This window comes from Vigna unguiculata, chromosome 2 (assembly GCF_004118075.2).
Source record: "Vigna unguiculata cultivar IT97K-499-35 chromosome 2, ASM411807v1, whole genome shotgun sequence".
In the NCBI taxonomy this organism is placed as follows: Eukaryota; Viridiplantae; Streptophyta; class Magnoliopsida; order Fabales; family Fabaceae; genus Vigna; species Vigna unguiculata.
The window spans coordinates 24,839,954-24,866,217 of record NC_040280.1 but is presented as its reverse complement, the minus strand read 5'-3'; the positions used below and the strand labels follow the sequence as shown (position 1 = coordinate 24,866,217).

General features: G+C 34.1%; 4 protein-coding genes across 7 annotated transcripts; 1 reads left to right on the top strand and 3 right to left on the bottom strand.

The window, feature by feature from the left end:
• The first annotated feature begins 757 nt into the window (after positions 1 to 757).
• LOC114172478 (protein SAMBA) lies at positions 758 to 4,288 on the top strand. The gene is made up of 3 exons (XM_028056937.1): positions 758 to 1,163; positions 1,714 to 1,824; positions 3,838 to 4,288. Exons 1-3 carry the CDS (start codon positions 1,004 to 1,006, stop codon positions 3,897 to 3,899), a joined length of 333 nt encoding a protein of 110 aa, XP_027912738.1. The 5' UTR covers positions 758 to 1,003; the 3' UTR covers positions 3,900 to 4,288.
• Positions 4,289 to 4,890: 602 nt separating this feature from the next.
• On the bottom strand, positions 4,891 to 5,887 carry LOC114169600 (mitogen-activated protein kinase kinase 10). Its single transcript, XM_028054840.1, has one exon. The coding sequence runs from the start codon at positions 5,885 to 5,887 to the stop codon at positions 4,892 to 4,894; it is 996 nt and encodes a 331-aa protein (XP_027910641.1). The 3' UTR covers position 4,891.
• A 3,252-nt stretch (positions 5,888 to 9,139) lies between these two features.
• Positions 9,140 to 12,960, bottom strand: LOC114173531 (heat shock factor protein HSF8). The gene is made up of 2 exons (XM_028057996.1): positions 12,485 to 12,960; positions 9,140 to 10,516 (listed from the first exon to the last, which is right to left on the bottom strand). The coding sequence occupies exons 1-2, from the start codon at positions 12,719 to 12,721 to the stop codon at positions 9,281 to 9,283; spliced, it is 1,473 nt and encodes a 490-aa protein (XP_027913797.1). The 5' UTR covers positions 12,722 to 12,960; the 3' UTR covers positions 9,140 to 9,280.
• A 3,232-nt stretch (positions 12,961 to 16,192) lies between these two features.
• On the bottom strand, positions 16,193 to 26,020 carry LOC114166993 (pentatricopeptide repeat-containing protein At3g22470, mitochondrial-like). 4 transcript variants are annotated; one of them, XM_028051895.1, is made up of 5 exons: positions 23,574 to 26,020; positions 21,940 to 21,999; positions 21,672 to 21,732; positions 17,023 to 17,250; positions 16,193 to 16,909 (listed from the first exon to the last, which is right to left on the bottom strand). In XM_028051895.1, the coding sequence occupies exon 1, from the start codon at positions 25,773 to 25,775 to the stop codon at positions 23,577 to 23,579; it is 2,199 nt and encodes a 732-aa protein (XP_027907696.1). In that variant the 5' UTR covers positions 25,776 to 26,020; the 3' UTR covers positions 16,193 to 16,909; positions 17,023 to 17,250; positions 21,672 to 21,732; positions 21,940 to 21,999; positions 23,574 to 23,576. The 4 variants fall into 4 exon arrangements, with proteins under 4 accessions (XP_027907696.1, XP_027907690.1, XP_027907689.1 ...); XM_028051889.1 differs by having other exon boundaries at positions 16,193 to 16,372; positions 16,762 to 16,909; positions 21,672 to 21,999; positions 23,574 to 26,019; XM_028051888.1 differs by having other exon boundaries at positions 16,193 to 16,367; positions 16,762 to 16,909; positions 21,672 to 21,999; positions 23,574 to 26,019.
• Between the last annotated feature and the right edge of the window lie 244 nt (positions 26,021 to 26,264).

Below are 26,264 nucleotides of genomic sequence, written 5' to 3'. Positions count from 1 at the left end.
TTAATTTAAAATTAGTAAGAGACGATATTGTTCTATTTTGAAAAAAAAAAATAAAAATTAACAAAACATGAGTACTTAATGAAAAAGTAATTAATATAGTAATATGCTAAAAAGTCATTTTTAATAAAAAATATTAGTATAACATTTATACAAATAATAAATTTGGTCTGAAATTAAGAGAAACATTATAAATATTAGTACTTAATTTTGTAAAAATATTTATACTTAATTATTTTTAATCTTATAAAAAATGGATTACAAAAATATTTTAATTGTTAAAAAAAATTGGGACAAAATTGAATCTGATATACATACTTAGGTACTAAATTGAAACAAAAAGACATATATGGAGACTAAATCGAAATCAACACAATGACATCTGATACTGACACTGACACATGGCATTACAATGCCACGTAGCACTAACAATGCCACGTGTCACACACAGAGACTTGACACGTGACATTTTTATTTTTTTTAAAAAAATTTAAAAATAATTAAAAAAATTAAAAAAAATTTAAATTTAAAAAAAAAAATCAAAAAATCACAGATTGACACGTGGCACGTTGACGATGTTAGTCAACTTTATCTGAAAGGGACCTAATTGAAGCGATTTTCAAAAATTAGGATACAATTGACACTTTTTTAAAATCAGGTACCTATTTGACACGGTGGCCCAAAGTGGGTACTAGGAATTATACCAAAATGTTTTTTATTGACTTACTATAGTTCTTTCAAATTTTAGTTTCATTTCAAATAGCTCTTTTCAAAATTTTAAAGCCTTGTGTGGATGTGGGTGGACAAAATGAAAAGGTGCTGATTCAAATTTCTAAACGCATTTGCTGGCTCGATCGTTTGGTGTTCCCTTAGACAATTGACCAAAGCAAAAGTTGATTACACAGAGTTCCGAATCTGATCACAAGCTCTAAAAACATCAATAACGTACCGGTTCTTATTCATATTTCAGAAGACCAATCGCTGAAAAATATATTTTGGGGGAACGATGAATAATTCATCACCGGCTCATTCCTCGCTATCGACGACGGCGGTTGTAGGTGGTGGTGGAGGAGGCGGCGGCAGCAACGCCACTGTATCCGTTGATGACTTTATTATTCCCAGTGATCCTATGTCATCGCTTGAGCGTAAAGACGAAGCTGTGTCAGGTGGGCTTTATCCAATCTACTTCCTTTGTTGTGTTCTTCATTCAAAATTGAAGCTTTGCGGTTATTTCGCCATTGTTATAAATATCATACCCGTTAGCTATTAGGGTGAATTTCATCGACTGGTCCCTTTCTGACTATTTTATTTTAATATGATTTCTTTTCGGTGTCTTTAATCTCAAGTTTACTTCCTTCTTCTTTGCTGTACTTATTTAGCATTGCAATTACTGAGATTCTATCAATTATTGTTTACAGCGAATGATTTTGGCGTTCGGTATTTATTATTAATTTATTGTTTTATGTTCTCCTTTGGGATTTCTCGGGTTTGAATTAACACGTGGTCTTAAATTACATTTTGGCTAGGACTCATATCAGTCAGTCCTATGTTCATTCACCATGTACTGGTTTTGAAAAGAAGGAAGGGGAAAGATAAAACTTTGGTTTACATGGAGTGCAATATCTTTCCGTGTATTTTTGGATCAAAATTAAATGTATTCTTCCTGAACTTGCCCATGAGGTATTCATTTTGACATTCTGCATTCTTATTTCACAGTTTTAAAATCAGATCTCATGGCTGCACTTGACAAGGAGGTTAAATCGTTGGTTGAAGATAACTGGAAGTTTGAAGGGCCTCGTTCGCGGATTCATCTTGTATCACATCGAGGTTGCTTGCTTATCGATATCTTAATAGTTTTGTAATGATATTTTATGTGTTTCTTAGAATATTTTAGAACAATATTTAGGTACTTTTTTGTTCTGTTGATTAAAACATAAAATGAGACCACCATAAAAATCTTAGTTTATCCTTGCATTTAGTCAATTGATGCTACCCACTTTCGTCGATGGTTTTGATGCTCACATCCTTGATTTCGTGGTGTTAAATTTCAGTACTGATGTGTATTTTCTTGTGATACGTATGCAGTTATGCATTTGGCATAGCAAGGGCAGCCTAGTGCTCTACTCAAGGTTCCCCACCTAGTTAGCTTAGGGAGAGTAGATGTGATATGTTGTTTAGTCTTAATCCAATCGGGGAGGCTCTTTCCATGATCTAAACCTGTGACCTCTATGTCACAAGGTAGCAACCTCACTGTTTTGCTTAGAAAATGTATATTATGATATTATCTGAATCCTAAATCACATTTATATTCATCAACTCGTATTTTTCACAACCTGTACGGGTTTTGGCTTATGTTTCTATGCTGTTGTGTACTTCACTATACTTTGATGAACATATGAACAAACAGAACTCGACAGAGTGCCTTTGGCTCTACTAACTAAGCGCATATTTGGGTTAACGTTGGGAAACCTGGTTTTGGAGTAATTTCCATTTTGAAAATTGAGTTTGCAACAAATAACCAAGTTTTGCTTTTATGAAACTTGGTCTCAGGCAAAATTTCTCTGTGCAAATGTACTTTTGAGGAAAACTAAGCGCGTCAAAAATTTGAGTTAACTCTCCAAACTGAGTATGGAGCACCGCAAAGTGGAATCCAAAGATACCCTAGTATATTTATTATATGATATAATAATAAATTTTTGAAAACATTTACTTTATTGGTACAAGGTTGAAATCTGGTATTCTGGTTTGGTCATGCCACAATGGATTTCTGATGACTGGTCTATATGTGCAGTGATTTTTACTTTAAACTCATCTGTTCATATCAAAGTCCATGTGACAGTTTTTTAATGGGGACTGATGATAACTATCATGATTCTTGAGTAATAGTCACTAACCATGTGACTTAGGAGCAGTAATGAGCAGAAGTTAGGACCTATAAGCAGTATGGTATTATTAGAATATTTGATAGAAAATAGCTTGTCCTGTGTAAGATCTTTTATCGGTAATTATTAAGTAAGAAGAGAATGTCACAGAATATTGTGGAATAACTGATACTAGTGCAGTATCTAGCTTTGAGAGACCAAAAGGAAGGAAAGGAAAGGAACAAAAGGTTTACTAGGTATTTTGAGAGACCAAAAGTCTATTTCCACAATTCTCTTCCTTCCTTCTCATGGCATCTCTCCCAAACTTATATTCCCCCCCATGCAATCCACAACAGAATTAATATTTTCTCACTCACTCACTCTTTGTTTCGTGTATACCTTGTATATTACGAGATTCTATTGTTTACGTTACCATTTACTCCTTTACTATTTGGTCCTAACATCCTGCATTACTTGTTCTGTATTTGTTCTGCGTTACAATTTGAAGCTCCCTTGATTCAGTTATTCATACAAAAATAACTGATGGAAGTTATGTATTAGGGTGCAGTTGATAGAAGGGTATGTAAATAAGAAAGGAATATTGTTATATCTAGTTTACGATCAGAATCTTCTATACAGGAGGAGACTTTTATCTCTAGAACAACACCTGTACGTGATTTCTGTGTTTTGAATTATATTTTACTAGTTCATGCTTTTCAATCGGTGTTCTAAACTTTCAACTTTGGTTTGCATGCTTACCATAACATTTCATTTGCTGATTTGTTTGACATAAGTAGAATGACATGTAGCCAATAATAGCTCATTTTATGGTCCTCGTATCATGGTTTGTCCTGTTGAGTATCCGGTTCCTTTTAATGTCATAGAAAGGAGACGAATGTATCCCTTTTTCAGTTTTGCATTGGAAGCCCGAGCCCGAGGCACTACTTAGGCTTTGTTTGTGCTGAACATTGTTTTGCAGGTGGTCATCTCTATAGGCCCACAGAAGTTTCAAAGAATTGGAATTTGACTCCCCCAAAGTAGTTGGAACACTCACCTCAAAGCTCTGTTCCTCTATTCTGAATTGATTATGGTTGTGATCTGCAGACAGATACAAATTATTACGCCATGTTTCTTTTCCACCTGAAAACACAGCTGTGACTCTACATCTTCAGACTCTGGAAGAGCACGATTATTGCAAAGGAAGGTTCCTTCTGTGCAAGATTATCTCTGTCACATTTTGTGTTAGTCTTTCTAGTCTGGATTCAGAAAGCTGGTGTTTTTAATATTTATATGGTATCATTGTTCTAATTTTGAGTGATCAATTATTAATTGCAGTTGATTGTTGCAAAACTGGAGGTATTTTAATGTATAAGCTAACGAGTGGTTAACGAATTCACTCGGGTTGTTTGTGCGTGGACACAAAAACAACAGTTCGGACTCATTTTTCCTCCTGTTTTTTATTATTGAAAGTAATTGGCGATACTTTATTTCAAAATTTCGGTAAAATTGACGACTAAAATCATCCCTTAACAACTGTATTGTAATAATATGATAATATAAAGAAATTATTTATAAGTAAAATAACTTTTTCATTTAATTATGGTTTAAGTAAATTTGTTAATCATTTATATTTTTATTTTTTAAGATATCTTATACCATATTTTTATTTAATAATATTTTTTTAATGTCTTAACATGCTAAGACCTTGGCTAAAAGTTGTAATCCTGAACATCCAAAGCAATTACTTCTTCAATTCATCGTCCAAAGAACATGATTTATTTGCAAACAGTATAATTTCCACAATTGTTGCCAGTAATAAGTTTCTAATGTTATTGCCAAAAAAAGATTATTCCTGACCCCCTCAAAATTCCAAAACTTGAACCCTATCTGTGAGCCCTAATTATTTTGTGATGTCTACAAATGACAAAAGTCAAGACTAAGCTAAAAGTTACAAACAAGAATCAGAATGTAATAAACTTAACCCCCCAGAGCATATAATCACCAATCTCTTTATCCTAAGAGCAACAATTTTTTTAACTCACAAAAGGGTGATGCAGAAGTTCTAACACTGTTGCTCTCTTCCTCCAATTCTTCTCAAGACACCTCCTCACAAAATTTTGAAACTCTGGTGATGCTTTTTCTGGCATCTCCAACTTCTCACCAAAGCAAATTGCACACATCAAAGTTGCCCAATCTGGTCTTTGCCCTGCACCAATCAATGGAAAATAACCCAAAAGACATTCCAACATTACTACTCCCATTGACCACACATCTCCTGCAAACTCATCTGCATTTTCACCACCCCATCTTTCTGGATCAATCCTTTCTGGACTCATGTAAGCACAAGTTCCTGCATCATTCTCATTTCCTTCAAACCTACCCTCCACCACATGACTCACTCCAAAATCTGCAATCTTTACCTCCCCTTTACCATTAATAAGTAAATTTGATGGTTTAATATCTCTATGCACAATGTTCATGCCATGTAAATAACCAAGTCCTTCCAAAACACGCCTTGCCAACACTGATATAACCTTCTCCGACAGTATACGATGTTGTCTCAACACATCATTCAACGACCCTCCTTCCATGTATTCCATAACAAAGCTAATGTCACCTCTTTTGTCTCCATCATTATTACTGTTACCACTATCAAAAACTGCATGACACTTTACTATATACGGTGAATCCACTCGTTTTAGAATCTCAGCCTCCACGGGTTGGCGAATGCCATTCAAACGTAGCACTTTCAAGGCATAGAAAGAGCGAGTTTTGGTGTGATAAACTTTGTAGACTGTGCCACCATTGCCATGGCCAAGAACTTCTCGCTTCTCAAGATCCGAAAGGTCCTTGATAATGCTTGGAGAAGAGTGTACATGGGAAGAAGAAGAAGAAGAAGATGGGGATGTGAGTACTGGTACGTGAATTTGGTGAGGAGAATCTGAATTTGATGATGGAATTGAAAGAGATTTTGGTAATGAAAGGCTCAGAGCTTGTTTGTGTCTCCTCTCTCTGATAACCAATGTCATTTACCTGGTTCACACTTGAAAACACTCTCTCAGCCTAAACAAAGCAAAAGTAAAAATGGGGTTTAAAGAATGGAAGAAAGGGAAATTTTTCCATAAAAGAAAGCCACGTGCTTGACTGTAAATTTTGGCTTACAAGAGTGATGACAAGTGTTACCGAAATGAATGGACAGGTGAGGTTTTGGTGGTGATATATCAGAACTTATCTATCACTGCATGGTTGTGATAATTGTTGTTTATTTATCTTTTTTAACAATTTACTTTAATTCAGTTAGGTTCCAAATTTAGTTAAAATCTCAAATTTCATGGTTCTGGTTAAACGTGTACATCTCTAACCCTGCGGTGTTCGTTAAAGTTTGGATGAACCTAACTATAGTGTGTAAGTTGGAGAAATCATTACAAAGGAATGATGGTGCCATTGTGGAGAATGGATCCAATTAGATAAGATTTTTGGGATCAAAACCCTAACTTCAAGGCCAAACCAAATAACATTCTGGTTTTCACTCACCATTTTCAAATTCTGCACCTTTCATTTGATGTGAGTGTGCAAACTGGAACTTTGATAAATAATAGTTGCAGATAATTTTTTTTATGAAGGTAATTAATATTTGCTCACTGCATAATAACAATATATAACACACTGTCTTTGTACATGAAGGAGCAAAAACATTTTTTCAAGGCACCTCTTCGAAAACCTTTTATTAAAAAATAAAGACTTGTCAAGAAGTGAATTTATAATTTTCTGTAATTTTAATAAAATTTCAGTCAAAGAGTATGTTGTTGGCATTTTTTTTTCTTACTAGATATGCATAATTTCGAAAGGTAAAAGTTATATACATTTAATCTTATTAAATTAAAATATCAGTACAAATCTTAAAAGTTGTTGATGTAAAAGATATTAAAATTCTTTAAACAAAATTTTAAGTTTTAAATTGTACATGAAGACATGAAAAAAGGTCCACTAAACTTTTTTAGCTAAATTGTCCAGCTTATATAGGTAATTGATAAAACATATAGACATGCAATCTTAATTTTTTTTTTTAAATAGGTAATTGATAAAACATATAGACTTGCAATCTTAATTTTCTTTTAATAAAAAAAGTATTATTGCTGGGCATGGAAGACATGTGGTGCGAACTTGATGATGTTCACATCATACAGTCATATGTACCGAACACTCATCCCAAATAGTCATAAATCCCAAGTCAATAAAAAAATCCTTTTTAACAACTAAAATTTAACAATTTTCTCTAAAATAATATTTATAAGTGATTTTCTATATTTTTATATTTTAAAATCATTTAAAAATTATCATGTTAAATGATAAGACAAAATTATTAAAAGTTAGTCATCAAAATATTATTATCCATATTAATTTATCAAACTCGTATGTACATGTTTTATTATCCATATTAATTTATCAAACTCGTATGTACATGTTTCTAGGTAGACTTACATTACACAACAATTAATATACTCTCAAAGTAGTTTTTTTTTTACACTACATGCATTTGATAGTGTTTTTGAAACTAAGTTTTAAACGAAGATGCACAGAAACTAAAATGTTGCATTATTCGATAATTAGAAAGAAACAAACCTGTCCGTCCTATGTTGACTCACTTTTAATTTGAGGAGAGCCTCTCATAGAGTTAGAAGAAATCTCTTTCTAAAAAGGACAGCTTGTGTTTAATTTTATCAACAATAGAATAAAAATATTTCGCCTTATGAGCCCTATTAATTATTATAAAATTGATAGAAATTCTTATATATTTTTATAACATCAATCTTAACAACTTATACTATCTCCCTTTAGTATTATAAGACACTTTGAAAAATATTATAGAAAAAAAAATCAATATTTCATCTCTTTTTTTACTAACCTTCTAGTTTTACTTTTATTAATTATTAATAAATTAATTAGTTGTAGCACATAGTAGGGAGACACATATAATCATATATTTAATAGGAATAAATCAATAAAATAAAATAGTTACATTTATTGAAATTGTAAGATGTTTATATAAAAGACCAATATTTTTTTACAAAGATGCGTTATAAAAGTGACCCCAGGAAGTATTTCATATGGGTGACCAGATAATAAAAAAAGTTTTACTGTAGAACATGTAATAACCATAAAAAAAATATTTATTATTCTTTGTACATTACACTCTTGAATAGAACATGTTTGTTTAATTCCTATTAGTTGATGAAAAAAAGTGTAAATCTTGAATAGAATATGTTTGCTTAATTCTATTAGATGATAAAAAAGTGTAAAAGATTCTAATAGGAAAAAAAAAAATACTAGAATATATTAATTCAATGTTACCATTATTTATCATGTTAAACGAATAAACATGTATATTTCCTTTTATACAATAATTGGTAAGAATGAAATGAAAGGGAAGTGGGAGCAGCAACTAAGTGCAAGTAGTGCATTCCCTCCTTTCTTCTTTATGCACTTCAAGACACTGTTTAAATAAATAAATGAATACGAATGAACCAAACCACTACAAATTGTTTGAATATTGTATTAAGTGATAAAAATCACTTATTTAAAGTGAAAAAAAAAGTGACAAGTAAATTAACAAATAAAAAAAAATTCTAATAAATTTCGGTGTAGACACTTGCAAAAAATCAAGTTTATCTATAAACTAAAATTAGTACTAAAGTGTAAAAATTCTCAATTCAATTACACTGTGTTGAACTAATTTTAGTATGGACAACCTTATTTTTGTTTTTTAAAATAAACGTTAATCCATATTAGCCATCATCTCAATCATACTCCTTTTATGAGTCATCCTATCATAGACAATTTCTTCTAACGATGCTGACTAATGTCTTGAAATTTAATTCCTTCTACTTTTCATCAGTTGAAACATATCCATAGAGGACAAAATAAGAATGACCTATAAACAACTTAGTATCGTACCATTGCTCTCAACTACCGTGCATTTTTCTGACACATCGAGCAATCTTTATCAACGTCTTTTCTTTGATCTCATTTTCCTCCTTGCCAAATAAAAACGAGAAAAGAAATGGAAAAAGAACTGCAACTGAATTCACATAACTCAACCTCACACAATGCCTATAAAATTGGAAAAACTGATCAGGTAACCACAAACACTCCCCAAGTAGTCCAGGACAAGCCCATAAGATCGTAAGTTGTTTTCAAGCCTAAGTCAAATGAAAAATCAATGTAAGTGCAAATATGAGATAGTTAGATTTTGCCTTAATGCACGACAAACTAAATCCATAGACGACCAAACGAGGAACATGGACTTTCAGTGACCAAGTGGGAGTGTAATTATATATAATATAGACATCACTACAGTCGTGTATTGTTTGGGTCAGGCCTTGGACAAAATGAAAGATTAATAATATAAATTTCATAGATAATCAAACTCGTTTTGTATCAGAAGAAAGAAGACCCATCTGCTCTGTAAGGTGATCCATACGTTGAGTTTTGCTCCATCCATTTTCCGTTGGCTGGACCTCATTCCCGTTGGGTACATCGGCAATATTGGTGTCGATATCCTCTGGAACTGGAGTTTGCAAAATTTCATCCCAAATAGAAGGATTTCCTAAGAAATCATCAATGTTATCAGGTGAAATGACCTCAAAATCAATGGGAAATGACCCAGCAGCGCCCAATGAAGGATCCATAAATCCCTCATCCGATTCAGTTGCCATATAATTTTCTTCGGGAATATCAAGCATATTTCCTGTCACCATCTCTGTTATTGGAGGAAGATCAGGGATCACCACATTTGCTTGAGAAACGGGGATTGAAGGCGCACCATGTCCTCCATCCTCTGTAACATTTTCAGAAGCTAATGCTTGTGCTACAGACGGAATTTCAGGTTTAACAGTTGGGAGGACATGCCCTTGGGTCCCAGTAGCAGCTGGAACGTGTGAAGACTGCACCGAAGCTGGAGATACCTCCTTAAGAGTGACTCCGGAAGTCCAGCCTGAAGAGCCACTACTGTCCATTCCACTGGAAGATGATGAAGCATCACCAATGATGTACTCCTCGGGGTTTTTATTGAAAGATTCTACACGAGAAGTATCCCATTTCATGATCTGCTTAAGCATGGCTTTTGCAGCTTCATTCACCAGAGGTTGATATTTAACAATTTGTCCATCTGGAGTAGCAGCACTCACTGTTTCTGCGATACCTTCCTGCTTGAGCCTACGCTTTTTGTTGACTTCAGTTATGCGCCTATTGCTCTCATTTTGTTGTTGTACAAACTGAGCAAAGAATCCAGGGCTCTGGACAGCTTTCGCAAGGAATGACATCATTTGCTGCTGTCGTTGCTCCATTCCCTGAAGGCGCTGAACCATTGTTTGCAACTGGTTATCAGTGGTCTGTTGCTGCTGCCTCAATCTCACAAGCTCTTGCATGAGCACATTCTTATCTCTTTTAAGCCTCTCAACCTCTTCCTCAAGCCCAAACTTTCCGACTTCAACACATGCCCCTACTGATGAACTCTGTCCATTGGGTTGCTGAGCCTGTTGATGGTTTTGACCATGGGCAGGTTTTCTTCGTGTTATATTCCTAAGCAAGTGCTTTTGACCCCTCAAAAAACCCTCATTTGCAAATTCCCAACGATCTGGATCGACCTTTCTGAAACCCTGAATTATGATAATGAATTGATGATGAGGATGTTGTTAGAGAGGCAAAAAGACAGGACATATATCAACACACTCCACAAAAGCACAGAACTTGATTGTTATATAAAACAGTAAAGTATGCATAGCTAAACCTAAAAAATAGATTCAGATGATAAGCACATTCAACAACAATATAGCACAAGGACGCAAGAAAGTCTAACCATAAAAAAAAAAATCTAACTTCAAATATGATCATGTGGATTTCCTCCACAAGAGCAACTGGAACCAACCTTGAAATAAAAGCTGAAATGTTATATCCTACACTCTCAACCCAGGTTCAGTGAAGGAATAATCTAGATGTAGATTTTTTTACCAATCCCACAACAGATACACACCACTTTTACAACCAAAAAGTCTACCACTTATTTACTCCATTAGGCTGGGGCAGTCTCATGTACAGAACTTATTTTAAACAGTTAGTACTTAACTCATTTAAGGTCAATTCATGTCTGCAATAAGAAGCAATGGAACTCGTGTATCAACAACTTTAACCTTTTCAAGAATTCTGCCGGAATTAAATATGACAAGGCTAATCTCCACCAAAAAGAATTAATTATTTATGTGAAACTGATCAGAAATCTCAAGAAAGGAACTAAACTAAAATTCACATTCCTTTTCCAATGAAGTTCAGAAGATCTTTAAGTAGAGGCAATAACCAAATACACTGGCAGGTAGTCAGCTACGTTAACGGGAAAACCAGAAAGAACTTACTGCAACACTGATTCAAGCCTCATTAGTGTTTTGATACTATCAACTATGCTTAACTCAGCAATGGACTGCATAGCACTATCCTCGTATTATAAGAAATTTGCTAGTAGTTTAACAGTAATATCCTTGATTATACACACAGAGGTACTAAAGTGAAATGTCCACAATATAACCAAATATTGAAATTAACAAAAAATATCTGCATATTTTTGTATACTCAACTTTTTCTATGATAATAAGCCTCACAAAAAGCAAGAGGAATACAACTTTTTAATAGTTCATGCTAAGTTGAATTTCCTAAAGTTCGAAAATGTTTTTTAACAAAATATTCACTTGGAAATATTGACTAAAGTATCCAAGTCTCATAGTAGTGTCAACAAAAGTGCCTGAGCAGACAATTTTTTTTTTTGTAATTGGGCACCTATTTAGGAGTGTTTAACATTTAGAACATATCGAAAAACTGTGACAGTTCAATCAAGTGGTGTATTTGTGCCTCATATGAATAAACACACAGACCTACCTCTATGACAACTGATAAAATCCACAATACAGTTGCAAAGTTTGCACAATCTTCCTAAATGCAATCAATTATCAAGCAGCCCTGCCTTGTTGTTTACCAATCCTAATCCTTTGGTCATCTTTATGATTCTTCCTATAAAACTGAATTGATAACAGCACTATCAAGTATCAAAAGTTTCTGTTTACACAAAAATTAATCAAGTATCTATAACATAAACACAGCCTCTGCCAACAATGGGCTAATGTAATTGAATAAAAAAAAACAGCAAACCATGGTACGATATGTCGATATCATCACAACTTTAAGCAAGAATCTTTTCGTAGACCCCCAATTCTCTTCACACAATACGTGACACCTGATATACAATTTATCACTAAACTAGTAACAATAAAGTAACTGATAAACCTGAGAACAGCTTTGTCGGTCTATTTTCATCTTCTGCTTCATCTATTTACTGAGACAAGGAGGATAAGATCTCAAAAACCGTTGTCATTATTTTCATACACATAAACAAAATCACAAATCCTTATCCCACCATAGCCCTCCTCCATATGTTATATAGCAAACAAATAGTTAAAAATCATCAAACTTATGAATCATACTAATACACAGCACAACATCATCGAAATCAACCAGCTACTATTAGCAGAGTGGAGTGAACAAAAAGAGAAGGAGAAAAAAAGGAGAAGGGAGAAACACACATAAGTGTTTAACTGTCTAACGAAGCTGGAGAAGTTGTTGTGTTTGAAGTATTTGGGCAAAAGGTCCCTGGCAAATTCGGGTGGGTCCCACACGATGAAGCTGTTGTTGGTTGCACTCCATGACACGATCGCGTCGGTGGAAGGGTCTTCCACCATGTCGTAAGTCTTGCTCAGAAAAGGCGGCGGCGCGTTGGCGTTCGGAATCGACGCCGCCGGAGCAGAGCCACCGTTATCCATGTCGTGAAATTGAATTTAAGTTGAAAAGGGGAAAAGAGGGTAATTAGGGAAATATGCGTGGCATTGTTGGAAAAAAAGAAACCCTAAGTTGTTGGAGAAGAAAGAGGAATTGAATTAATTAGATTTGAGAATGCGAAGAAAGAAAAAGGAGTGGGTTTGAAGGGAAACAGGAAATGGATTGAATAAAGGACTTTGCGTCCTCCAATTACTCATTCTGTACCCTCCCAACATACCTACATCATATTTATACATTCAAATGTTTCGTGCTCGTGCTACACAAATAATAGCACTGTCTTTTAATATATTATAACAATAATAATAATAATAATAATAATTAAATTTTACTAAATGAAAAGGCATAACCCTCTAAGAACCTTTGTATTGTATGTAATGTAATTTTTCGATAAATGTTTCTCAAAATTGAGTATAAGTTGATCTTATAGAATCATACGCATACATTGTTTTATTTGTCTTCCTATTCATATACCTTTGTGGTCTCTTGTGGAAATGTTTTGAAAAACATGGTCTTTATCATAAGATGACCCCTAATTATTGTTATATTCATCAAAACATTCTTTAATTGCTCAATAATTTTATCTCCTAAAGATATGAAAATATTCTTAACAAAACTTTAAGTGCAGATTTTTGTACTTATAATCCTCAAGTAATGTTATTTTACACAACACTAAGTAGAATTGTTTCTCTTCGTAAATATTCAAATTTTTTATTAGTGTAGGAGAAGCTAATTTTAATTTTTATGTTAGACTTAACTCTAGTTAAGTAAAGATAGATGAATTAATTTGGTAGAAAGATATTACAACATTGATGTCTCAATTAATGGTGAAAAAAAAATCAAATTTTGAGATCCAATCTAAATAAATCAAGTATATATTAAATTTAAGTCCATTTAAATATTTATTACAAATTAAAATTCTTACTTTTTGATTATAAATCTAACATGTTTAAATGAATTTAGGTCGGATATTATTAAAATTTTAAAAATCTAAAATCAATGTGTAATTAAGTCAAATCAAGACGGTTAAAGAGCAGATCAAATTAAGTGGACATTTGGTTAAGTTGAATGTTTATCAAGTTGGCCAAACTAAAGGTTGAGACAAGTCAGTTTCAGCTCAAGGTCGATCGAGTCAACCAAAGTCATCTTGGATCGAAGGTTAAGCCCAGTTGTCTTGGGCCGAAAGTTAAGTTCAGTTGTCTCAGGTTGAATGTTGAGCCTAGTCGTCTCGAGCCAAAGGTTGATCAAGTCGACCTAGGTTGAAGGTTGAGTCAAGTCATCCTAGGCCTAAGGTCGATCAAGTTAACTTGGCCAAAGGTCAACTGAGTCAGCAAAGGTCGAAGGTCGACCCAAATCAGTCCAAGCCAAAGGTCGAACAAAGTTGACCCAATTGAAGGTCAACTGAGTTGCTCTAACAGAAGGTCAACCAATCCGATCCAATCAAAGGTTAGTTGAGTCGACTTTGATCGAACATTAGGCTGAGCCCTAATCGAAGGTCGAATCAAGTGTCAATCCGGAATGAAAGTCCAGCCGAGTTGGTCTTGGGCCAAGTCAAGTTAGTCAGGGAAAAAGGTCATGTCAAGTTGACTTAGTCAAAGATTCAGTTAAGTTAGCCCGACCAAAGGTCAATCAAGTTGACCTTGGTCGACTCGACCTTGATTAAAGATCAGTGTAAGTTAATCTCGGTCAAAGATCAACACAACTTAACCCTGACTGATGTTAATCTAAGTCAACTCGGACCTAAGATTAAGTTGAGTTTGCTCTACCCATGTCTAATGGACCTAATAATTAGGTATATTAGATCAATCTTAATAGTTAATCTAATTGACAAATCGGATTTAATTTATATTTAATATAATTCAAATTTTATTGAAAAATAAATAAATCTAAATCTAGTTTAGTTAAAATGAATATGGATTATATTTCCAATCTATCCAGACTTGTATTTTAAAATTAATCCAAACTCACCCTTACTCTTAATAATTTCAAGAATAGTTTTTTATTTTGAAAATGTATACAAATTCTTCGTAAAATTAATATTATAGATTAAATTCCCTTTTTTCTGTGAAATGGTTAAAGAAAACTGAATATTTCTTTCATGCTAGAACTATTGATGTTTAAGATTAATTTACGCAATCTATTAAATAAAGTACTGATATACCTAGTCTAAAACATCCTTAATTAATATAATATGTAAATGTAAGTTTTTATTTGTCATAGTCTTCGCAAACAAGTTATAAAAAGGGTCGTAAGTGATGTATTTCTCATAAAGATAAATTAGTTATTTTAAATAAGGATGTAAGTAAAACAAACAATTAATAAAACTTACAATTTGTAAAGGAGTTTGGAATAGAAGAATGTGAAAGCATGGACAGTTTTGAAACTAAATGAGTGCTAAACATAGAAAGTGTTTATTATTATTTTTTGAAGATAAAAAATTTAATTACTATTTCATTAAATAATAATTTAAATCTTCATACAATATACTCTTACTCATTTTCCAAGTGAATTGTTGGGTTGGAGTATGCATGTAAAGCAACAGGTTATGGATTCAAAAAATATCTCTCCACGAGATCTTCCTATTTCATAAAGTATTAGTACAAAAATGTATTTAACATCTTAACACGCTCACACGCATAAGCATGCACGTACACACCCACCAAAGTACACATGCAATATTGTTATAGAGACTAATTTGACTCAAGGATTCCATAGAAAAATATGTCAACCATCAATGAGAAATGAAGAAGTTTTGTTGTTTAACTCTTCTTTCTCTTTAATGATAATAATGAGTGATGATTATGACATATTTTAATATCTCTCTTGTTCTAAATATAAACTATGGGGAAAATGCGTTGAGCTTGAATTTTCTTTTCAAAATTAATTTTCACTAGATTAAATTAATCAAAACTGTAAAACAAGTTTTACTAGAATCTGAGAAAATATTAAGAGTTTTTTAAATTTGAAGAAAATAAAAATATAATGAGTTATACATCACTTGAAAAAATAATAAAAGAGATAAAAACAAAGATTCATAGTGGTTCACTCTATCACAAGAGCTACATTCAATTCCTTAATCACTCAGCTTAAACTAATATATTATATTTTTACATTTTATCAAAACATCTTAAAAAAAAAGAATATACGATGCACCTAAAGAAATCTTAAATTCCATAAGATTTTTTTATCACTTGTAAACAAAATGTCAAAATAAGTTTCAACTCCAAATTGTATTTTTGACACTTTCACCAGTATATCATATTGTGGTTAAAAGTATAAATTTTCAGACTTGGAAGCATAACATATTTAAACTTCAGACTTCTCTTGTCACCAGTAAATTTATTATTAGTTGTTAATTTTATTATATACATTGGAAATTATTAAATCTAATTAGCAAACAATAAATTATTAATAACACAACCGTTGTAGTACCCGTGGAACGAAAATATTACAGGTACTGGAATAATCACAGGTTCATACTATATACACCTTTGAACATATTTCATTCAACAAAAATACTTGTCCCTAAGAAAAGGGAAACACACACAGTAATTCTGGAGAACAAGAACATCGGATTCTGCAAATATCTCCTTCCATTAACCACATTTGCCTTAGTTTTTCCTCGAAAACCATCTGCACTTGTGATTTTGACAAAGAAAGGGAGGTAAGTAATTCTGAATCAAATTGATCATATTCTGCCTTTTGTTTTTTGCGTTGACAGAATTTTTATCCAGGAATCATCACTTGTTTTGTTCTTTCTTTCGTATTTTTTTAAGAAGATTAGCATCAAGGGTTGAGAAATCCATAATAGCAAACTCATTTAACGTAGGTGTATCTCTCCAAAATATATAGTACACTAAAATTCGAAGGTCACTTCTGCAGTACCCACAGCTGTATCACAGGCTACCCAAATTCATAATCTCAATCAATCCACGGACTCCATTAACTCAGTAACTCAACAATGATAGTGTCATTCCAAAAGATAGTTTCAAGTAATTGTAAGAAACAAACAGAAACCTTTACTCACCTTTACATTAAATTGACGACAAATAGGACATGCCAAGCCACCCTGAGGTAAAAGCTCAGCCTGTAATTGTCCTACTACCTGGCGTTGATTTATGCGCTCTTGCCAGGAATCAGCCATTTCTCGGGGGAACAGCTTACATGAACCATCCCTTGAATAAAGAAAGAAAGTGAGTTCATGAAAAATTCTGTAATTCGAATCTTGGCAGATGCAAATCATGCAGAAGAATTTTGACAGTGCTTTCACTTTTAAGAAGCCAAATACCTGAAATGTCCATACGGATTTGATGGATCAATTGCTTTGTTGCAGCGGTAACATGCTCACAATTACCACATTTCAATTTGTTACAACCTTCAGTTAGGGAAATTGCTGTCACAAGAAGGGCATATAGCTTGGAATCACGATGAATTTCTTTCAAACTGAGCATTTCGTTCCTCTGTCGCATTTCCCACGCTTTCAATCTTCCTTCAGTTGATTTAAATTTTGATAGTCCTATAGTAAGACAAAAATCAGAAAACTGGTAGCCTTTTTTCGGTTAAAAATTTACTGCCAAAAATCAAGAAAAAGGATGATAGAATAGAAAGACACGTATCATAGTATTTGAACATCAGGAGTAATAGACTCTAGCAGCATACTAGACTCACATCATGACAAAGAAATGACCAAGAAACTACAATGCAATGCTAGAGATTCCAAACACAAGTCCCTATTAAAGCATCGCCCTAGAGGCCACAGCACTATAAGCCAGTTCACTCAACCTTTCTGCTGAGCCCCTGAATAGACATCCTTCTCCAAGAAATTACTAACCAACTTTGACACCTCTCATAAAGACGGTAGGAGAACCTCAGTAAAAGCTACATATTTGTAGTTGAAGAGGCCAAAGCCTAATTAACCGCGGATTAGAATCTCATTTTGAATAGGATACTCAAGTCTCGGACATTACAATTGAATCCTAACACAAAAAGAAAAAAAGTAGGAGAGACCAAGGAACAGTGAGAGAGTGAACTGGGTAGAAACAACAGACTATAAGTCTGCTGGACATCTGTTGACAACCTCTGATCCAATATGCACTTAAGGTTGTAATTATCAGTTTGGACGATAAAATGCATGTTCAAACAGTAATGTCTCCATCTCTGAATAGCAAAGACAACAACTAATAAATCCTCATATGTAGATAGTGATTGCTGCTGTAGGGCGTTGCTCTTGCATAATCATTGCCCTATCCCACAGCCTGAGGCATCAACTTCCACCACAAAAATTCAGAAAAATCAGGAAGAGCTAAAACTGGAGTACAATTGAACAATTCTTTTAGTTTCTCAAATGTCAGTTTAGCATCATGAATCCAACTAAATCCATTTTTTTTAACATGCCAGTCAAGTGTTTTGCAACTACTCCATACCCTTTCACAGACCTCCTATAGTAGCCTGCAAGACAAAGGAACCCTCTCAGTTGCTTAATAGTCTATGGAAGAGGCCAATTGAGCATAGCTTTCTATTTTATGTGGATTTGTAGATACACCTGAACCAAAGATGAAATGACCAAGGTATCCTACTTTATTGACAACAAAATAACATTTACTCCGCCTAGCAAGCAAGTAATTGCTTCTAAGAGTAAGCAACACCTGTTTAAGATGATCCAAGTGCTCTTCCAAACTCTTGCTATATAGATAGAGTATCATTAAAGAAGACCAATAAGAATTGTCTAAGAACTTTTGAATCACCTAATTCATTAACCCTTGGATGGTTGTTGGAGCATTAATGAAGCCAAATGACATCACTATATATTTATAGTGATCTCCACGAGTCCTAAAATTTGTCTTGTGTACATCCGAGAATCCATCCTCAATTGATTATACCCAGACCTAAGGTCAACCTTGGAGAAAATTGAAGATCCAAGAAGATCATCTAACAAATCATCAACCAAGGGAATATGAAACTCAGACTTCACAGTGTTTTTATTCAATTCCCTGCAGTCTATACACAATCTCCAAGACCGTTAGTTTTCTCCACAAAAACCACAGGATTGATACTATTTTGAATGACCCCATATTTCAAATATTCTTGTAACATTTTATCAATGATATCCTTTTTTGCATACCTATAAGGTCTTTTATTAACCAGATTAGCTCCCTGAACAAGTGGTACTTTGTGATCATGACCTTCCCTAAATGGTGGCAATTAAGTTGGCTCCTGGAAAATGTCATCAAACTGCTAGAAAAGCTGATCAAAATTGCAGGTGGTACTACTGACTGATCTTCAAGAGTGGTGAGTGATTGCAGCAAATCTCCCTCCCTCATCACAGAGTTGTAGTAATGAAATGTGAACTCCTGCCACTAAAATCTTATCAAACTTTTGATTCTTGGCATACTTGACACCATTATTAGATGGCCTCTCAATACATGTGTTCCTCTTTGATTCTGAATTCCATATTCATCTTGCCAAAATTTCAGATTATGTCACCTAATGTAATCAACCACTCTATCCCTAACACCATATTATAGTAGCCAACTGAAATAAAAAAACATATATGAAGTAAACATTGCCTTCTGGATAGTCCATGTAAACCCTTTAACCATTAATGAAATGTCAGCTTAGAACCATCAGCTACCACCACTTGTATTAGAGTCTGTTCCTCAATTTTGCACCCCAATTTTTGAGCCATATCAACATCCAGAAAATTGTGTGTAGATAAATTGTCAATCAGAATGTGTAAAAGCTTCTTTTGCTTGTACCCTATGATTCTCATGGTCCTGAAATTTGTGGCACCAGTCAACGCATTTACTGAGGTGACTCTTGATTAGAATCATTAAAAGAGCTACTAACAGGGTCTCTAGATTCAATTAAGTCCCTCTCCTCCTCAACCTCCAAAACATGCACCTGGATTCTTTTATGGGTCAAATTATGTTCTGGAGAATATGGCTCATCACAAAAAGAGCATAGTCCCTTAGTCCCACTTTCACTCATATAAGCAAGTGTCAGACTCCTATTAGGTTTGACTTTAGTACCATTTCCCACATTAGAACCAAAACTATAACTAGCATTGGATGTAGTGAGTTAATAGTGCATATAGGTTTGGATCCGAAGATTCCTTTTTGAGGCTTAGGCATCAAAGCAGGTTGAATAGAAGTGGAATTGGCAGGCTTCGTACATTCTTGCCAAAGTAAATTCTAACCGTGGAAGGCTGAAGCATACTAAACATTTGGATTCCCTTCTTTAGGCCCCCAGAAACTACTCAACATGTATTCTTCACTAAGATTCAGTGTATTAACAACGGAATCAAACTCCTCATGATATTCAAAAACAAATTTCTTTTGCCTCAATCTCATCAATTGGATTCCCTTCTTTAGGCCCCCAGAAACTACTCAACATGTATTCTTCACTAAGATTCAGTGTATTAACAACGGAATCAAACTCCTCATGATATTCAAAAACAAATTTCTTTTGCCTCAATCTCATCAATTCGGTCATGGGATCGTCACACACCTCCCCGAACCGCTCAGCCAACAACTTGGTATATTCTTCCCACAAAATCAATAGAGAATAAAGAGAATAAGTTGCAACCCAGCTAATGTTGTGTGCCATTCCGATGCATGACCCTCCAAGTGAACAATTACAAGTTCTACTCTAAAATCATCAGGTGTATTATGAATTAAAAAATAATTTTCATATTGACATATCCACTCATTGACAAGACAACTTCACCAGAAAACTGAAGAAAATCTATTATAGCTAATCTTGCTCCGCAGGAATAAGAAGAAACATTGGGACGTTCACCTCTAGAGACAACACCTGTGGAAGGGCCATGAACATCTTCTGAGTTCTGTTTTAGCAATTCTTGAATTTGGGAATCATCACAGGTGTTCTACAATGACCCAACAAGCTCAATTAACCGAGACTATAACCTTGCACACATTCTTCCAAATCCTTGATTGCACCGCATTACGAGTAGTTTCTGCCATGGTGGAAAAACTTCCAAATGGATCACGAAAGCTAATACCAATTGTTATGAAAATTTCTAGTTCTAGGAATATGAAAGACTCGAAGAACTTGAGGGACAAATATGGAACCACGTAAAGAAAAGTTCCAAAAACCTTATTGAGATGAAGAGAAGAATTACAAGAATTTTATGAATCAATCATAAGACATCCCAGCCGATCAGAGCTGCCACCTATAGCAAACCGACTAAACTGACCCGTAACAAATTTAACCTACAAGCTACTGACATGTGGCAGCCTACAAAATCAGCCTAACTAACTAATGACTTCACATATTTCCTGAACAGATAGTACTGCTGATTGCTCCCACATTTGGGATATGTATGTTGCAGATTTGATTACGGCTTCTCCATTGCATTTGTATCTCTTACGTATGATGTGATTGTATTTTATTTGATATTGTCTGCCACATTTGATAATAAGCTCTATAAATAGAACATGTATCACACATGGTTTTGTACGACCCTCATTGTCAATCAATCTCCCTTACTAGTGTTCTCTATCTCTCCCTGCTCTCATTGGATCAAGCAGATGAAGAAAAAAAAAAGGATAAATACTAAGCTAGTAATTTAGAAATTAAAAGTTCAAGAGAACCTACAAATGGGTGGCACGCGGAGATCTATTTACTATAAGAGTAAGAGTAAGTATCATCACACTTACTCCACCCAATAATTTTATTGACATTGACTTTCATCAATCTAACATCAGATGAATAGTTCTCATAAGTAGATCAAGTTTAAACATCTCATCATCATTCAACTACTACATTAGAATGTATAGTATACCTGTAAAATATATGTAAATTCTGGTTATAAGAGTCTATTACCCATGCATTCACCAAAAAAACATTTCATAACTGAGTCTATAAGAACCATTGACAACTAAACCATTTATCCAATTTCGGATCCAAATAACATACCTGCAAAACCTGAAGCTTCATATCTACACTCAAGCATGCTATGCTAGTGTGGCTTCATTTTCTGCAAAGGGTGTAAAAGCTGAAATAAAACATTTTGGACATAGAGCATGCTGGTCTTCATCCTCTACACAGGGAGTTTCACATGTTGGACAATAAACAACATCAGGCACTAATGCAAGTGTTTTTTCCAACTCTATGCACTCCCGGTGCTCATAATCTTTGGCATCTAGCAAGCATTTTAAAAGGCAAGGTGGAATCATGACCGTACATTTGCTTCAGGACATTGATTACAAACACTGCCTTCCTTTACTTGTATCTGGGGAAAGATCTGCAAGCATTTGAGCCAAAAACAATGCTTACATGGTAACTAGATAAACTCAGAAACTGATAAATAAAGTGGCAGACATAAGAACTATGTTCAATATTAATTCTATTTGACCAAAAATTGAAAAGAAAAAGTAGAATCAAGTCATGCATATAAATAATAAAGCACGTTGGAACGGAAATTCCTTTAAAGCCAACAATGCAAATGATATTCTCCTTGCATGTCAATAGAAAGAAGTAGCGCTGCATTAGTTCAGTGGTGATGTGATATGGCATTAGATTTTCCACATATAAAATTATAAATTTTCCACAATAAAATTATAAAGTCTATAAGTTGGAAAAAAATTAGAGTGGACAAGGAGTGAGATCCATTTTTCCACCAGAGCAAAGTGCCAAAGACTGCAAAGGGATTTAGGTCAAAAGCAATATCAGAATGAAATAGCAGGAAGCCATGAACTTGATAAAGAAGAAAACAAGCCAAACACATCGTTTCATCTAACAAAATGAAGCATTTCATATGGGCCTACTACAGCATAAGGTTAGTCAGATATGTGTATGGTTGGATAATTAGTTTAGAACTTTAAAGAAGAATAAAATTTGGAAACAAAAAAATGAAGAAATGAGTTTTGTTTGGATGGTATAAGCCAAATTACTTTTGGTCATGAAATCACCAAATAAAACTGATGTATTGATAGGCTGCCATATAGTGTTACCAAATTTGACCTTCTTTACCAGCCAATATGTCTCCTTTGGATCTTAGCGCCATAAATAAATATTCAATCTTATTCTGTGACACATGGGAAGCCAAAATTCTGACAATTACAACAATGGATTGACAGTAATTTTTTTAATACTTTCAGTATTATAATCATCATTACTATTTGTTCTATACCAAAAAGATAATTCATTCCATCATTTAATCAATACCAACATCCACAGAATATTTGAACTTGATGATTAAATGGGTCCATTTATTATTGAAACTGGTAAAGAATTTTGGTAATTCACAAAAAATTAAAACAAGCATAGGAACCATTAATGAAAAAAGAACTGTTCATACACTAAATGAAAACACAAAAATCTTAAAGAATTACATTATTCTGAAAATTCATTCAACAAAGTTGGAGGATGATGAATTGGATTCGATTTCATTTTTATATTGGTAGTTCCAGCTCTGATTTTGGAAATGTTATACAGACTATTTTGCATAAACAAAAATCTAATGGTGTGCCTATATATGAGAATTTTCATGTGCATACACAAATTATGAGTAACGTTTTACATGTAATTTTATTGACTTTCAGAATGTCAGTTCAGATATTATTCACAGAATAACTAGCTAGTGGGGAATTGCTTATATAAACTAGTACGTAAATAACAATTAAGTATACTAAACCTGCCCAGCCCATTCGGAAAATAAAACCTATATATTAAGTGGATGTCAATAGTAATAAAGCCTTAGAGGATTTTATAATGACTACTATTTGAAGTGGATTATCAATTAACAGGCAAGCTTTTAATAACAGGTCATATGATGATAAAAATGTCAATTAGAAAAAATTATGTCAAAACACATACCGGTTAGCCTTCTTTGAACTTCACAGCCTTCAGACCTAGAATATTATGAGTTATATCATCTGGCAAAACACCCTTTTCCTTCATTGCATCATATAGCTTACGTGCTTGGTCTATGTACCCATGCTTATGGTACCAAGCAATGAGGACAGTGTAAGTTGCAACATCAGGAATAACTGAATCTCTGTTCATTTTATCAAACAGCCAGGTGGCTAAATCTATCCGGTTTGACTTGCAAAATCCATCAATCATGCAAGTATAAGTAAATACATTTGGCAAAATGCCTTCCCTCGACATTTCTCCAAATAATGCCCATGCCTTTCTCCATTCTCCAATATTACAAAAGCCAGCAATTAAAGTTGTATATGAAATCTGATCTGGACGCAAACCCCTTTCTTTCATTTCCTTAAAAATTGCATATGCTTCATGCATGTTGCCACTATGACTAAATATACTCATAAGAATTGTATATGTGGCAGTGTTGAGAGTGATCCCTACTTCTGTCATTCTGGTGAATAACTTCACAGCCCTGTTTATATCTGACTGTTTGGCAAAGCCAGATATAAGAGTTCTATAATTAACAACTGCCGGAGGAACATTCCTTTTAAGCATTCTTGGCAGTAGCTCCAATGCTCTTTCTGGACAACCTTCTTTACAAAGTTTATAGATGATTGCATTATATGAATGTTGGTTGAGGTTAAATCCATGTTCTTCGAAGTTCTCCAACAGCTTCAAGGCTACGTTGAAGTAACCTGCCCTACAAGATACATCAAGAATATAATTACAAGAAATAGTATCTGGCCAAATACCATTTTGTAGCATGGTTTCAAAAGCATCCAATGCCGGATCGAATAGTCCTAGTTTGTAGTATCCTTTAATTAGACTGCGGTAACTAAAAGCAGAAGGAGCCAAATTATAGCAGGTCATCTTCTTTAAAAGCTTGATGGCTGAATCCACATCACCTTGAGTACAAAATCCATCAATTAAAGTTTCATAAACAATCTGATCATATTTGACACTAGAAGCACCAATACTGCGGAATATTTCCACTGCATGCTGTGTCAGATTCTTCTTGCACAGACCATGGATGAGGGAGGTATAGCTAACAACGGATGGTTTTACCTGGGAGCCTTGCATTTCCTCCAACAAGTCAAAAGATTTTATTAGGTCCCCTTTCTTGCAGAATGTATCAATTAATATGCTGTAGCTATAAACATCTGGCAATATCCCAGACCTCTTCATTTCTACAAAAACTTGCATAGCCTCACACACGTCACCTCTTTTACAAAACCCATAAATTACAGAATTAAGAGAATGACTATTGAGAGGCTCATTTTTTTTTAGCAAATTGCGAATTAACATCACCGCTGCCTCAACACAACCAACTTTACAAAGTCCATGAATATAAGTACTATAAGTGACAAGAGTTGGTTTTTCCCCAATCTGATATATTTTCCCTAGAATCGCAGCAGCCTGTCTCATATCTGAATCACACCGAACATTACTACAATAAAAGTTCATCATGATTGTATAGGTATGGATATTTGGCAATGGACCACGGTCCTTCAATTCCTCAAAAAACCATCTAACACACTCCGCTCTATTCGCTTCAACCAAACATTTCAACAAGAAATTGCAGGTCCTTATATGAGGCTCAAGCCCAACATACTTAGCATTCACAAATACATTAAGAGAATTTTCCAACATAGAGTTGGATGCAAACACTTTCATAAGCACTTCAAATACTTCGCCGGATCTTTCAACATGGTGGGGTGAATCCAGCAAAGCTGAAAACAATTCAAAGGTGTTGTAGTTGGCCTCATTACAGAACTCAACAACATCTCTAAGCAAAGCAAACACTTCCAAACGCATCCCCGCCAAAGCAAAAGCATGAACCATAATCCTAAAACAATTGATTGAATAAGAAAACCCATGACTGTCAACCCAACTCCCAAACCTTACTTCTCTAGCCACCCTCCAACTCAGTGATTTCAGCACCCTAGACACTAAAGGAAAATAATTCCTCCTTGATGCAGGAACATGGGGCACAGGCCTGTCAATCACAAAACTAGCATAAGACTTTGGACTTTCATCAAACACTTGGTCTTCCATCATCAGTGCACAAGAAGCAGAAGAAGAAAATAAACTGAAACATTGGCGTTGACGGCGGAGCAAACCACATCCAGGAACGCATGTTAACGACATTAAGATACACCCATCAATACCCAGTTGGAACAACTAAATAAGTTCAAGGTAAAAAAGAGAGTGCATAACTGCATCGAAAAACATTGAAAACATAGAACAGGAGTTTAAAAAAAATATGGATACAGGGTTTTCTTAAAGAAAAAAAAAAAATAGTATTTTGAAGTTGAAGAATTATGGATAAAAGGGTGGAACAGAAGTCCCTATATTTGGGGGTTTACCCTGGTATAATGTAATTCTGAACTTCCTTCTCTCAAATATGTAGGGAGATTGGGAAGAGATAGAGGAAAATAAAATAAGAAATAAATGTATACAAAAAAGGGGGAAAGAGATGTATGGTTAGAAAGAGAGAAATAAAAAATAATAATTTTATTTATTATTGTGAATAGTTTATTTATTAATAATAAATATAACAGAAAATGAAAATAAATAATAATACATGTATATTCATATTTTTGATTTTAGGTTTGTAAAGAATAATTAGGAATACAA

What these genes read in the sequence shown, in the direction of transcription:
- LOC114172478 (XM_028056937.1), top strand. Translation starts at nt 1,004, where the DNA reads ATGAATAATTCATCACCGGCTCATTCCTCGCTATCGACGACGGCGGTT. An exon ending in TAAAGACGAAGCTGTGTCAG is followed by an intron (nt 1,164 to 1,713) that starts GTGGGCTTTATC and finishes CTTATTTCACAG; the next exon opens with TTTTAAAATCAGATCTCATG. An exon ending in TCATCTTGTATCACATCGAG is followed by an intron (nt 1,825 to 3,837) that starts GTTGCTTGCTTA and finishes ATTGTTTTGCAG; the next exon opens with GTGGTCATCTCTATAGGCCC.
- LOC114169600 (XM_028054840.1), bottom strand. Translation starts at nt 5,887, where the DNA reads ATGACATTGGTTATCAGAGAGAGGAGACACAAACAAGCTCTGAGCCTT.
- LOC114173531 (XM_028057996.1), bottom strand. Translation starts at nt 12,721, where the DNA reads ATGGATAACGGTGGCTCTGCTCCGGCGGCGTCGATTCCGAACGCCAAC. An exon ending in TTAGACAGTTAAACACTTAT is followed by an intron (nt 10,517 to 12,484) that starts GTGTGTTTCTCC and finishes ATCATAATTCAG; the next exon opens with GGTTTCAGAAAGGTCGATCC.
- LOC114166993 (XM_028051895.1), bottom strand. Translation starts at nt 25,775, where the DNA reads ATGTCGTTAACATGCGTTCCTGGATGTGGTTTGCTCCGCCGTCAACGC.